The 14,993-nt window shown below is 31.4% G+C and overlaps 1 protein-coding gene across 7 annotated transcripts in view; it reads left to right on the top strand.

The window, feature by feature from the left end:
- EPHA5 (EPH receptor A5) overlaps window positions 1-14,346 on the top strand; it is a 323,325-nt gene extending 308,979 nt beyond the window's left edge. For 6 of the 7 annotated variants that reach the window (XM_054688281.1, XM_054688279.1, XM_054688280.1 and 3 more), the window contains 2 exons: window positions 419-574; window positions 8,829-14,346. In XM_054688281.1, coding sequence (XP_054544256.1) covers window positions 419-574; window positions 8,829-8,934 — 262 coding nt within the window. In that variant the 3' untranslated portion in view covers window positions 8,935-14,346. Of the gene's footprint in view, window positions 1-418; window positions 579-8,828 lie in introns of those variants that run through there. The other variant, XM_054688283.1, reaches the window with a different exon arrangement.
- Window positions 14,347-14,993: the final 647 nt, after the last annotated feature.

Raw genomic sequence — 14,993 nt, 5'->3', positions numbered from 1 at the left:
TTTATTTATTTGTTTATTTATACAAGAACCGGGGTACAGGCCAGATGCGCAGGAGGGTGAGAGGATTCACCAAAGACAGAGCTGGGAACAGAACAGGCAGCTTGACTAAATACACTGCTGAGGGGAGAAGTGGACGAGACCAGAGAAGTCTGCTGCGCCATGTGGGACCCTCAATGGCTGGCCGGGATCGAACCGGTGCTACAGAGGCTGTGGACAGCTTCACAGTCCTGCGCTCAACCAGCTTTGCCACCAGGGGAGGCCCTGAATTATTTTTTCCATGTGAACATTTGTTTAGTTTTCCTTATAAATGTATCCATATCCATATACAAAGTCTATTGACTATGAACTGGTATTACAGAGTTTGTTATAAAATAGTTAAAAATGTTACTTTTAATATTTTTTGTTTTATATGTTTTAGAGTATCTAACTTATTGGCAGAACATGGCCCACTGGGATCTGGGGCATACAGATCAGTTGGTGAATGGCTAGAAGCAATCAAAATGGGTCGATATACAGAGATTTTCATGGAAAATGGATACAGTTCAATGGACGCTGTGGCTCAGGTGACCTTGGAGTGAGTAATTTTTCTGATAATTTTTACATAATTGCTGGGGTGAGGAAAATTGTTCAGAAACCAATCTGGATGAGGTCAAGGGAAATCAGTTAATCTTTGTCTATGTGTGGCAGCTTTCAAAGAAGCCTCTTCTTTTATAGCCTGTATTGTTAACAACTGCATGGTTAATGCTACTTGTGACCAGTATCTTTGCTTCTTTGCTTCAAATAAATAGCATTTGAATATTTAAATAACTGGAATAACAACTCCTTGGCAAAATATTGGTATTTTGTGTCGTGGAAAAGATGTTTTCTTGACAAAGTTTTTATACTGGTACCTATGTTATTTGAATGTAAATACAAAACAAGCTGTAAGCACAATTGGTGTGGCTAGTCCTACATAATGACAAAACATTTTTCTTAAATTTTGGCTATGATGATTATCCAGGTAACAATCATTTAAACAAAGCTTCCCAGGCAGGAATCTCATTTAATCTCTAAGTGGTGCACCTTATATTCTTGTGATCCAAGGATATATCAGATCCTGCCTCTGATTTATTTGGTATAATCTCAGTGGAACCAATTGTGCCCTTTTCTGTTTGCACGTTTAAGATAAAATTTATTAAACCTTATTAAATAAAGATCACTAGAGTTAAATATTAAATTCTTTAAGGTTGTAAGTTGTTTGTATTTTATTATATACTCTGTATGTGTAATTATTTTAGCCTAATATTTGTTATTTGTGAAAATTAACTGTCGTTATGGTGGTTCCATCTAGATTACATTAACATTAATAATGTTTTAACCTGTGAATATAATGCTAACTTATTCTAAATTACCTTACAAATTCAAAGGTTAAAATATTGTTGTAAGGATTAGAACATGGTAGATCCTTCTAAGATACTAATCCACAGTGCTTTTTCTATCACTCCATGTAGTGTGAGCATTGAGCATTTCTCTCTCACCATTTCTATTATTCTGGCATTCTTTGACTCATTGATTCACTCCACATCCACACAAAAGGTAACAGGGTACCATCATTTGTCACCAGTTAATATCATATTCTCAGGATTTCTCTTATTTCATGTCTATAGCTAAAAAGACCTAAAATCACCAATTAAATTAAAATTGCTCTCTTAATTTACTGAATCTCATTTTTTACTATCACTCCAAATCATATCTACTTAATGATATATATGCATTGCCCATTATTTCTTTGGACACTCAGAGAACTCACTTATGCTATATTTAAAATAGTAAACAGACAATTTTACTGATAATTTAAAACTATTTTTACATGATTGCTATTTAATTTTTCAGTAAAAATGGTCATTTTAATTTATTAAAGTCATTTGTCATTTTATATTAAAATGATACTGTAGGTATTTCTTCTACCCAATGTCAGATTTCTTGTAAATATATAATAAAACTATTTGCATTAAACAACGTCTCTTTTTTTATTAAAATAACACATATATATTTACATTTACATCCCCTATGCTTTTGTTTCTCTCTTCACAGCATAGTTATAATCACAATTTTTTTAAACATGAACTATATTTTACTTTATTTCTTTGGACTTCAAAATACTATAAATATGTTGACTATTTTAGCAACATGGTTTTACTTTTTCTTTTTCTTTTTAATTTTTTTCTCTTTACTTTCCTGTGTCCCTCTATCCCCAAACTCTTTTTATTTTCTATCTTTTCCTTTAAACCTTAGTAGCTTTTTCTATCTTTTTAAGAAGATTCTCCATCTTATTTCTATTCTCCTATAATTTTTTTCTTTAATTGGTTCAATTTCTTCTCTGTATATATTATTTTAGTAATTTGTGGCCTACTGCTTCCTTTCAAATATTGTGGGTTTTTTTTTTAAATTAATTTACTCTGATCAGCAGAGTAAAATGAAATTAGGAGATTTACTGATACCTTTCTGTTCAGATAATGTTGGTTTCCATGTCAATTGCTTCAGATTCTTGGGGTCCATAATAATACATTCCTTATTAGGAACTGGGCCTGCAAACCTTTTACTCTGGTGAAAATAATTCTTGGAAAGTCTAGTACTTTTTAAAATACATATCCTCTTGTCTACGGCATCTCTCCTATTTGGTAACAATATATTTATCAAAATAGCATGTTAAATAATTCACAGGATAGGAAATAGTGATTTACTTGTTTGGTCAGGAATATAAGAAAAAATTATCTGCATATTTTGCTTGCACTTCTCCAAAAAAGTCAATCATTTATTTGTGCAAATAAACCTGGGGTAGCAGTAAAAGCAAACCAAGGTCTTAAAACATGCTGATAATGATTTTTTTTAACACATGGTCTTAACCAATATCTAAATAATAATTTTGTGGTGGCAGTGTTGTATTTAATAAAATATTAAATATTACCATCAATGTTATTGCCAGGGCATAATAAAAACTACAAGGTGAAGAATACCTTAATACCTGCAGTAAATGCTTAGAAAAAAGCTAAAATCAATAATGCAAAAGATCAAACTATCACATATTTAAAGTAGAAAAGATATGTGTAATTTGTGCCATCAAATGTGTTTTGATAGTGGTTTTAGAAAAAGAAGAGCAAAAAATAAAATTTTTTAGAACCACAGTCTTCGGTAAAAATTCCTTCGTAAAGATTTCATTTTATTTCTTTATGAATTTTTTGTCGCACATGAGTACATGGCTTAATGTGGAAAGGAAATGAAACATTATGAGTTCTTAGAGTCAAAGTGTATTCAGTGAAACTGACTTTCAATCTTAGACATTTCTGTCTGCTTTTCTCTGTACTTAAACCTTGCTGTTCTGTATAGAATATTCATATTAGAACAATTGTTGTGGCAGTAATAATACAATCTGTGCTATAGTGCATAAGTACAGTGAGTTATTGTCAACAGGGGGAATTGTGAGCTTCAGGTGAGTTGTAAATTGAATCCAAAGTTTTGAATTAAGGAGAGACTCACAGCTGCTTTTTAAGCTGTTTGCAGACCAGCGCTGCCAACTTTTGATTATTCAGAAAATGAGAAAATCCAATGAATTTAATATTATACCTATTTGTGTAAGCTGGAGAGATTCCTGTTAATATGATTTATTTAAATGTGGCCCTAAAGTACAAAATGAAAGTTTTTTAAGGCCAGAGCCAAAATTTGTGCACACTAATTCAAATAGATTTCTTGTTAATAGTCATTATGCATAATTTATTATGTACTTGAAGTGCACATTGTACTTTCTATTCTCTGTGTTCAACATAATTTAGCTGAAATTTCTAGTTTAAACCCTCACAGTGTCTCATCTATTAAAAATCATGACCAGACCATGTTAAATTCTCACTTGTCAAATGTAAATATCTTGTACTATATATATAGAAATGATTATCAGGATTCTTTTAAGTGTACCAAAAATTTCCAAACATACATCTGCATGAGAAGACTATATAAAAGAATAAATATTGAAATTTAGTGAATATTTACTAATCTCTCTCCTCCCTTCTCCTACCGAGCCAATGTTAGTGGGTTAAATACCAGTGTTATAAGACAACGATATGTAAAGCAGAAGGGAGAAGAATGAATAAGGGAAAGCCTTACCCACAAGTGGATTAATTAAATCCGAAATAATCAAGAGTTGGCTCTAACATCAACCAGACACCTCTTGTTATTCTCCATTTTTTCATTCTGCCATTTTAGCCTCATAATACCAATGTTTTCCATTTGATGGAAATATTTTTTTAAATGCTGGAATGTAACCACAACAATGGCAACTCATTATATTTGCACCTTTTCTAAAACTAAACATCTTTGTTGACAAAGTTCAAGCTACTTTTTATGTAACAGTACTATTTTCGTCATGTTTAGATTCATATGCCTGTGCAGAAATATAGTTTATCACCATTGAAATTGGCCTTGGGTATTACTTAAGATTACACGTTGTCATGATAAAATTAACATGATGTATATATGAAAGGGACACACTTCAACATTTGCCTAGCTATAAAATTTCCTATATAGAAAAATGAAATGAGCAAAATAGCATCTTTTCCTACTATTTTTTTCAAAAATCATTGCAAATAGAGCAGAACCTTCATCATTAAATGTAAAATATTTGTTTTTATGAAGCTTTTCACACATTATTGTTTCTAAATTAACCATTTAATATGCCAGCTTGTACTGTGGGCAAAGGATTAATGTGGAGATTGTTGGACGTCACTGAAGTGTGAGAATAAAATTAGTTAAAAGAACATACATTGAAGCATTTGTCAATATTAAAGTTATTAAACCTTGGGCCTCCCCTGGTGGCGCAGCGGTTAAGCGCTGGGCTGCGAAGCTGCCCGCAGCCTCCGCCACACTGGTTCGATCCCCAACCACTGGCAAGGGTCCCACATGGCACTACAGACCTCTCCTGACGTGCCTGCTGCTCCCCTGAACAGTGTACTTTGTCAGTTTGCTGTTCTGTTCCCTGCTCTGGCTCTGGTGAATTCTCTCACCCTCCCGCACTTTTGACTGTACCCAGTGCTTGTATAAATAAATAAATCTTAAAAAAAAAAAAGAAAAAAAATAGTTATTAAACCTTTACTAGAAATATTTTTGTTACCATTTAAATTATCTTTTGTAGTATCAAGAGAGAAATATTAAACAGAATTTTTAAAGAAATCTCTTTGGTGGAGAACAATTTTGATTTGCATAAGTGATCTTATTTTTTCCCCACTTTTTCAATGAAAAATCACACTGTAAAAGGCATATGTATATTGTATTGCATTATCATCTTGATGTTTTCTGAAGCTCTGCACATTAACTTGATAGGTTTTGAATTGACGGATCAGATTTTTTTTAAGGTTAATTTATTTATGCATACAAGAACGGGGGTACAGGCCAGAGGTGCAGGGGGTGAGAGGATTCACCAGAGACAGAGTGGGGAGCAGAACAGATAGATTGACTGAAATACACTGCTGAGGGGAGCAGCAGGCAAGCCAGGAATGGTCTGCTGCGCCATGTGGGTAGCTCCCTGGCCGGCCAGGGATCGAACTCATGCTGCAGAGCCTGCAGAAAGCTTCACAGTACTGTGCTTACCCCTTGTGCCACCAGGGAGGCCCATGGTCAGATTTTTTTAAAAAGCATTTCACTAAAGATACATAATATATGACAGTATGTAAAATGTAATGTTGTTCTTCTTTAACTCCATTTCCCCCATGGAGAGATGGGGTAGGGGTAGAAGGAAAGGGAATAGGGAGAGGGAGAGGAAGAAAACGGGAGCAAAGAGAGATAGGGGATTTCACTGGTCTGACCTTCTGTATGCATCATAGGGGATAATCAGATCACAAATTGACTTTGAAATTAAAATCATGCTTAGTTCACTGGGAAAATTTGAATAAATAGAACTTAAAATCTGTACATATGAACTGTTCTGAGGAATGAGAGATACTGTTTGCCTGAAACACAAAATTATAATTGCATTTATCAGTCAAGTACAGCTCCTTAAGATTTTCATTCTTAGGTATAATATAGATGTAAGAAAAATTATATTCCCAATGCACTGAGCTAGAGTCTTTCATATGGTAAAGTTATTTCAAAGAATTAAGTCATAGTTGAATTTAATATAACAACAAGTTAAGACAATGAAAATAAAAATGGCACACTAGTGATTTCGTAATATCAGACAAAACAAGAGTTGGAATATGAAAACACACACACTGCAAATTAAGGTTTTGGTATTATATATGCAAAGTCCATGCTTTTTTAGTGAGGAAACCTATAAAATCTTTCCTTTTAGGTCATAAATGTAAACTACAGTAACCATTTTCAAAAGTTGGTCTCTATAATTGGATTAGCCATACAAAATTTGCAATTTAGTGACACGTATATCAATGCTTTTGAACTTTGAACTTCCGAATCACTTGTGGGCTTTTAAATCATATGATAAAACGTGTTTTTAAACTCCAATTACTAATTTAATTCTCTTGTTGAGATTTTTTACAAGAAATTTAATCCCCCCCCCCAAAAAATTAGCCATGTTTGTCCCACATTTACATAAGGCCAAAGTTTGCTAATGAGCTCCCATGAATACCCAAACCTGCACAGTTCTTCATGATTCACAAATTACATTTGGAAACATGAGAATTTTAATTAGCTCACAACTGAAACTGCCATAAAGTATACAGTAGGTTACCATAGTTACAAAAAGTATGTGTTTCATTCCCTTCATTAAATATCTTCTCTTTTCTAGAATTTTGGATATTTGATATTATATCTATAGAGCTCTCATTTTACAGATGAATAAATAATCACATATAATTTTATATACTTTGCTCAAAATAGTATCTCAGATTAATGAGAAATTAAAAGTTTCAACTTTGATATTAGGTTCCTGGTTTTAGTCCTGGCTCTTCTGCCTACTCACTGTGTCATTTATCCTAATGATTTCAACTCTTTAAGACCTTTTTCCTTATCTATAAAAAAAGATTAACAAAAATCGTATCATAGTGTTTTCTATTTTTCAAGCTTATAAAAGAGGATATCTTCATTGTCACCTATTATTTACATATTTACTGCAATGTGTTTTCAATCAGGGGAAATTATGCCAGGGGACATTCAGCAATGTCTGGGACATTTTGTCTTGTCACAGCAGAGACAGGATGGTGCAGCCCCTTTAGTATTTACTAAGCAGAGGTCAGGTGTGCTGCTAGATATACTACAATGCTTGAGCCAGCCCTACGCAACAGATTATCCAGCTATACTGTTAACATGGACAAGGCTGACCAATTCTGACTTAGTAGAAGAGACAAGATTATAGTTCAGGTTTTCACCTTAGTCTGTAACTAGCTATTTTATAGTTTATCATAATTAGTAATAGTGATTTTATATCAAAGTGAATTTTCACTGGCTTTTAGTTTTGTTGATTATCTTCCATGCCTACCATTATTAATATTTTTATATTGTATTCTGGAGTCCTATAGCCATAATTTCTGAATTTAATGTTTAATATTTACTTTCTGAGAATTCTTAGTATCAATTGCTTCATTTTTATTACTTGCCATTTGCTAAAATTTTCATCAGAAATCAAGAAAACATAAAGGGAAAAGAAATCTACAGTGTTATTTAATAAAATTACTTAAATAAATAATTATTTCAGTTATTAATATACATAGTATGTACCCATTTATTAATTTTGTCCTCTGATAATTGATTACTTTGAGTTTCAAAAACTATTCAATTATATATATAATGATTCTAATGTTCCTGTATCCAATTCTGTAGAATTTTAAGATAATATGAAATTATTGCATTTATTAAATGTAAAACATTGTTATGTGCAGCATAATATGTTCAATAAAATAATTAACTAAAATAGTTCGCTAACAGGATCTAACTTGACAGTTTTGCCATGTAGTATTTTGAAATTTTAATGCTCATTTTTTCCCTCTAATTAATGTTTATCATTCGCCAAAGATACCTGGATCATTATTTTGCCAGCTATATATTTTAGGGGAATAGAATTCTTGAATACCTGTGAAATTACATTTAGAAACCATAGGCACTAGTCCTGATCATCATAATATGCACTAAGTTTAGAAACCTAAATATTTGCAATTTCCTTTCAAATAATAAGCCTATTTAAAAGAACCAATGTGAAAATATTTTGGTTGAAAAGACTTTTTGATAGCGTGTAATCTTTAGAATGCTCTAATGCCAATAGAGACTGTATTTTATTTGGTAAAGGAAGAAAGCTCTGGTACTTTGGGTTCCAAGTGGAAAATAAATATTTAGAGCACTATAGTGATGATTAACTCCTAGATTTATGTTATATAAAATGATTATACTGACAGTCATTTGAAGAATTTGATCTACAACTGCTTAGCTGTAAAATTGTATTTCTTATGCTTACTTCTTTTAACAAAAAAAAATTGTGCTTGTGCATATTGTAGGTCCACATTTTTAAAACTGTTCAATAAAATTGTACTCTTTAAATTAAATATATTCTAGTAAGAATTTGCAAAATTTCTTCAACAATCTGTGCCACTAAATTAATGATGTGTTAAGAAGTCGTTATTAGATATGCCTCTTTATGTAATATCACTCCTCTTTATCAACATTCCTTTGACTGAAAGCACATTTTCATGGTACAATTTTGGAACATGATTTTGAAAATTGGACCCTGTATGTCTAAATTGGGACTGTGACATAATTAGTTCCTGCACAATGTTTTCCTTTATACAGCGTGAAATATTGAGGTGTGCTACCCATTGAATCAATACATACATCCAATGTGTGCTTTCTTCATGCAGGGATTTAAGACGGCTTGGAGTGACTCTTGTCGGTCACCAGAAGAAGATCATGAACAGCCTTCAAGAAATGAAGGTGCAGCTGGTAAATGGGATGGTGCCATTGTAACTTCATTTTAATGTCACTTCGTCAAGTGAATGAATCTGCACTTTGTAACTAGCCCTGAGATTTTTTTTAACAAATAAGGGGGAAAAGGGAAAACTCAGTGATTTCTAATCTTTAGACGAGATTTGATTCAACCACAGAATTTGTAATCAGTGTTTTACTAAAATCTCTTATCTTTCTCTCAGTGTCTTCATTTTTCAGGAAGCAAATATAAACTGCATGGAATAAGAACATGAGGTTAACTATTACCTTATGTTACAAGAATAAAATCCTTCCTACCACTTCCACAAAATTTTATACATGAAGAATATAATTACGTATAGCACCTTTATAGACTGAATTAAGGCAGCCCCTTTCAATACTTCTAAGAATCTACTTGAAAGGAAAAGTTTTATAGCCATTTGTGGGCTAATCTAAGCTGCAATTTGCTGAAGTTTACTTCAAGTCTTATTTGTCTACATAAGTGTATTGAAGAGCAATATCATTAGATAATTTCTTACTAGATATCTTCCTTTGTAATTTTTAAATGCTGTTACACAGCATTAACTTATAGAAACTAGCGTATAAACATGTTGCTTGATAAGAACAAGTACAATACAGGGTGTATATTTATTTTTCTGTGTTATAAAATTTACTTTTACTTGCTCTTCTAGAAACTGTTAAGTAATAAGTGTGTACATACTGTATAATTTGCTGCATACTCCAGGAATCAATTTAATTTAGAGTTGTGTGTGTGTGTTGGCACATGTGTGCAATACCACCCTGCTTGCATTTTTAGTAACATTTTAATTATATCAACATACAGGAACAAATGTTCCAGAGTATAATATGAATAAGAGAAAAAGGAAGCAGTAAAACAAAATTGAGCAGAAGTTTGTGTATTTTTTCCTCTCATGTGTCCAAAAGCTACTAAATCTCTTTATTCACTAACAAGAAATGTCTATAAGATTAAATCCCCTTTGGCTTTTTAAAAACACATTGTGATATGGGTGACAATGCATTACCTCTAGCCATTAATCTTGAACCCCTGTAAGAAATTTCACCTTTCTGATTCCCAGAAAATATCCTGTCAAGGAAAGTTGACACCGAAGGGCACATTTTCAGCAGGATGTAGAAGGATTTAACTGTGCAGGCTTCTGTTAATGTCGTTAAATCCAAGTACATAGCACTAAGCATTACTCTTAAGTTTTAATCCTGTGTAACCATTTCCCCTGTGGCTCAGCTCTAGAAATTTTGATATTACAGCAGCAATGGAATGATGACATATATATATATTTTTTTCTCTTCAGAATTCTCTCTATTTCAAGACGTCAAGTTTTATTAGCTGATGGCAATACATTTGCTTGATAATTTCATATAGCATTCAGTTATGTGGATTCAATTTATTTTGATGAACCAATGCAAAGTATTATTTAACTGACCTTACTAAGGAATTTAAAATTTGTTCAATGTATGGTCCATTTACCACAATTGGTGAAAACTGGTATTTGTGGTACAAATTACATAATTCATTAGAATTTGAACAAAACTGAGCTCCTTGGTGAAACAATCTTATTTTTTTGCATTATTTTACTTTATCTAAATTTTGGAATAACAAAATTATTCAAGGAACACACATATGAACAAAATATAGTCTACTCATGATTATAAATGACAGTATACTATATTAAAATAGACTGTATTAATGAATTCCATAGGAAATATGGCTGCATTATATTGAGGGTATTCTTTTTTTGAAGCACCCAATTCAGTTGAATATTAGTAAATACAAGAATAAAATTCAGGGTGCAAGATCTTTCTTTTCTACATTTTCCATCTTTAAATTTAAAAAAAAAATGAAGTAGGACTTTGTTAAAGAAAATGACAGAAAAGGAAAAGTTGTAAATAATTATCAGATGTATTAAATTTTGTTCAACTAAGGCTACACTTCTTTATGAAGTCTACTGTAGCATGGGTCCACACAAATTATGTTTCAATTATACCTACTGGTTTTGTAAAATATCCAGATAAAAATAGAAGTTTAACATTGTCTTGATAAAATCACAAGTAAGCAAGAATTACCATTATTAAAGATGCATTTGTTCATTTAAGAAACAAACTCAAACCAGCTCCTTTTGAACAAAATATTTGCAGGCTGAGTTTCAAATTAATGAATTTTGTAAAAACAATCAAATTTAACCAATAGAATAAGAATTGAGAAACTCAAAGAAAGAATAGACCTATTGATTTAAAAGGGAAACTACCATACATTTTAAAGTTGATTACCTACAACTACTTATAAGAAACACAGATATTTTCTAAGTTATTTTCCAACTTTATAAATTCAGCGATGATTCAGAGGTCAGGAGAGAGTATAAGTGACCTGAAGTTATACTGTAGGTTTCCTCTTATTTTTCAAAATGCCTTCTAAATCAATTTATATCAAATTTATTTGATTACTTTGCAGACCTAGTGTTTATTTTGGAAAGTAAATTGAGTTAAGAAAATAAACAGCTTTCATCTGTATCTCACTTTGGTTGAGAATTTCTAAGAAATGTCAATATTATCTTAGAAAGAATGAAGAGATTTTTGAAGAAGATTTGTTTCCCCCAAAAGAGAAAATAATTTCTTTCTAAAATATTTGTTCACCACTGGACATGTCACCAATTGGAAAGTGTCAATATCATCTGTAAATGTGAGAAGTAGAGTAAGAAGAGGCCTGTCTCTTGAAATGCAGTGAGGCAGTAACCCAGGGCAAGGTTTAACAAATCCTGATTGTGTGATTTCTTATCATTTTGATTCATTTTGTCACCCACCAAACAACCAAAAATACAGCATAGAAGATAATTTTAGCACATAAGAGAGATTTGTCAAATAATATATAATGTTATTATAATTATCATTATAGCAATAATTTAGTAGATGGGTCTTTTTCAGTGTTGAACTTTGAAAAATAAGTACAAGCAGGGAGCAATTTTCAACTTACTGATACCTGTTGAAGTCACTCAATTACTGCTTTTATCATTCACCCTTTTTTTCCCCCTAATCTTACCATTTGCTCACATGTACAATTACACATGCTCAATTGTTCTTCTTGGCCATTGAAATGTATGAACAGTATGTAAAAATGTAAAGACTTTGATTTTTCCATTTAAAAAATTAATATGCATGGTCTTTTATTTCTTGTATTTTAATCACCAAGTCAGTGTTCTAAAGTTGTAGGATTACTGTAAAAATTATATTCCAATATTCTACCTAAACTAAAATGTGGCCAGCATTGTTAGTTTTCAAGTTGCCAAAACAATACAGAACATCCGTAATGCAGTTTGTAAAAAACTTTTAACCAGTGTGCAATGATGAAGAGATAGTTCTACATCTCAAGTTTGGAATGAAAAACTAGTATAAGTTGAACACTTATGTGTTGCATGTCTACTATTTAATCTCTATGTGAACGTTAAAGATTTAAAAAAAAATATTCTTTCTCCCATTTAAAGTGGGTTCTAAGAAGCACAAGCAGAGATATTTACCTGTGGAAAACATTTTTGGCTGTAATTGTGCATTGGATAGCATATGCTTTTCAAGTCAGATGTTAGAAATTTACTAGATGTACGATGTTACAGTAGAATAAGATTCTTTTCTCATTTTGTTCTTACTAAAAGAAAAAAAGAACGCTAAGTATAATAGTAAACTGTCTTTGATTATGTCCTGCCAGATGTTTAAATGCAAAGTAAATAAAAAGTAGATACAATAAGATGATGATGATGATGATGATGATGATACTGAATAAACAATCAAATGCTAGCTTTATTTGAAATTAATAACTAGAATACATCATCATTTTTTCAACTCTGTAGCACAGCTGGTTACATTGAATATTTTTCTCTATTATGTTGTTAATTATATAGTAATGTATCAAAAGAGAAATAGATAAGATGTCTTTTCTTTCCTTGTTGATTTATAAAAATGTCTTTTCACACATAAATGATTGAATGTTCCTTTTGAGAATGACCACATAATTATTGGTTAGAAGATACCAATTCTTTAAAAAAGAGTCTATTTATGATCAGAATCAAATATCATTTGCTTCTAAATGTTAATGAAAAAAAATTGAAGATGGTAAAATATTCAGGCTGGACTATATTGACAGCAGAGGTTTCAGTGGTCAACATATTTGTAAATCTTTAGGCTGCTGTGGTTTTTCAATTATTTATAAGTATGTAAATTTTATTGGTAGTAGTCTGAGAATACAAGTTATACTCAGTAATTTGTTAGTATATGTTTATTAATATCTCTTAGTTGAGGCAGATCAGAAACAGCTGTATAGTGTATCTTGTTCTGTGCTAGGCATTGGGGTATCTCAAATCCCTGCCTCAGCATCAATTCAAGGAAGGATTAGTATTTCTGTATTTTCCCCATTTGAAACACTATGTGCATTTGGTTTGTGTACATGTTTTTTGTAGTGTAAGATATGAAATTTTATATTTTTTCAGAAAATAAAAAACCCTTTGAATACAGTTAAATGCACTTGTCATGCTTGACCTCCAAATATACAGACTTTGTCAAATGATTTTGACTAGTTCTAAGAAAAATGTTTGAATTTCCTATGCTAAAAATTTAAAATTCAATCAACTTCCATTTTTCCCATCAACATATTCATGAATCTTTGCATTTGAATAATTTTGGTAACCATAGTTTGATACTGAGGTTGTAGGACGTGAACATAACATGAAACCTAATAAGTTGATTTGTGACAATGTATAACAACATCACTCAGGATATAAAAAGGAAAATAAAGTGTGTGTATCATCTACAATAAGAAGACTTTTTTGCTTACCAGATTTAGTTGGTCATCTGCATCTGCTTATAAGGTGATAGAGTTGCGTTAATATAGGAAACGGTGTCATTAAGTACAAAAGTTCTTTCTTCATCTATTATTGAATGTGTTGTATCATTTTGGTCTCCTTTTGTAAAGAGCATAGCAAACAATTTTGTGTATTTGTGGATATAAATCATATTTGTATTTTTTGTATTTATGTTCATAAAAAAAATGATGCTACCATTCTATGGAAATAGTACATAACTCTCACCTATGCATAAAATCACTCTTCCTTGGGATATCATTCAATATTTTAATAGATAAACTCATACAAGGATTTTGAGTTCTTTTTCACCAAGTATAGTATTGCTGTTTCTTTGCCACAGTGGTAAAGATTTGATGATAAAAGGGATTTTTCTGCATCGCTTTAGGCACTCCTGACAAGGTAGGAGGGAATAGATGGGGATAAAGGGGGAAATTTGACATTTGATATGACTGCACTATTCTGTATTAGAATTGTTTGTTGTTATCTTTGAAATAAATATTATTGTCTCTACTGATGCAAAAACCATGTTTCAAATCTTAAGCCCAAGACCTGGCTTCTGAATAGCAGAAAGACTTAATTTGGATCCTTTTCTAATGTATGTCATATTTTTCTAGATTATAATCTCAGAAATTGCAATAAATACTTTTAGTTGTTTCCAAGTATAATAGCTGAACTTCATAAATGGCACTTTGAAATCTCCAGGTAATTAACTACCAAATGTTACCAAAAGTAAAACAAATTGATATTTATGAAAATCATCAGTAGCCATTTAAATTAAGTAGCATTGTATTAGATGTAATTTTACTTGAATTAAGCAAGCCAAAACATAAATTGGAATGAAGCTAAGAAATATTGAAATATATAATTTTTTTCACTGTAAGAGTTATTTTGTTTTTAAGTCATTTCTCTAATAACTTTAAAAGTGGATTATGAAAAATAGTATTATGTTGAAGTTATTCATTTCAATTTTAAGTTTCTTTGTGACCCTAATTTTCTAGAAAGTGAACATTTATATTCAATCCTTTAGGTGAGGTATTTATTCTGTTTTTCTATTGAACAAAGGTCAAAATGGAGACCATGCAAGGATATGTGAGATCATATATCCAGATCATATAGCTCATTAATATATTGCTTTTCTTTTTTAAAGTTAACCCTCTGCCTCTGAGTTCCAGATAATGTCCTCCTAACTGTTTTGAATTCTGTCCATATGATTGTTCCTTC

This window comes from Talpa occidentalis, unplaced genomic scaffold, assembly GCF_014898055.3.
Source record: "Talpa occidentalis isolate TD23 unplaced genomic scaffold, MPIMG_talOcc4v2.1 talOcc4.6, whole genome shotgun sequence".
Taxonomy (NCBI): domain Eukaryota; kingdom Metazoa; phylum Chordata; class Mammalia; order Eulipotyphla; family Talpidae; genus Talpa; species Talpa occidentalis.
The sequence above is the reverse complement of the archived record's forward strand: the minus strand, read 5'-3'. Positions and strand labels throughout refer to the sequence as shown.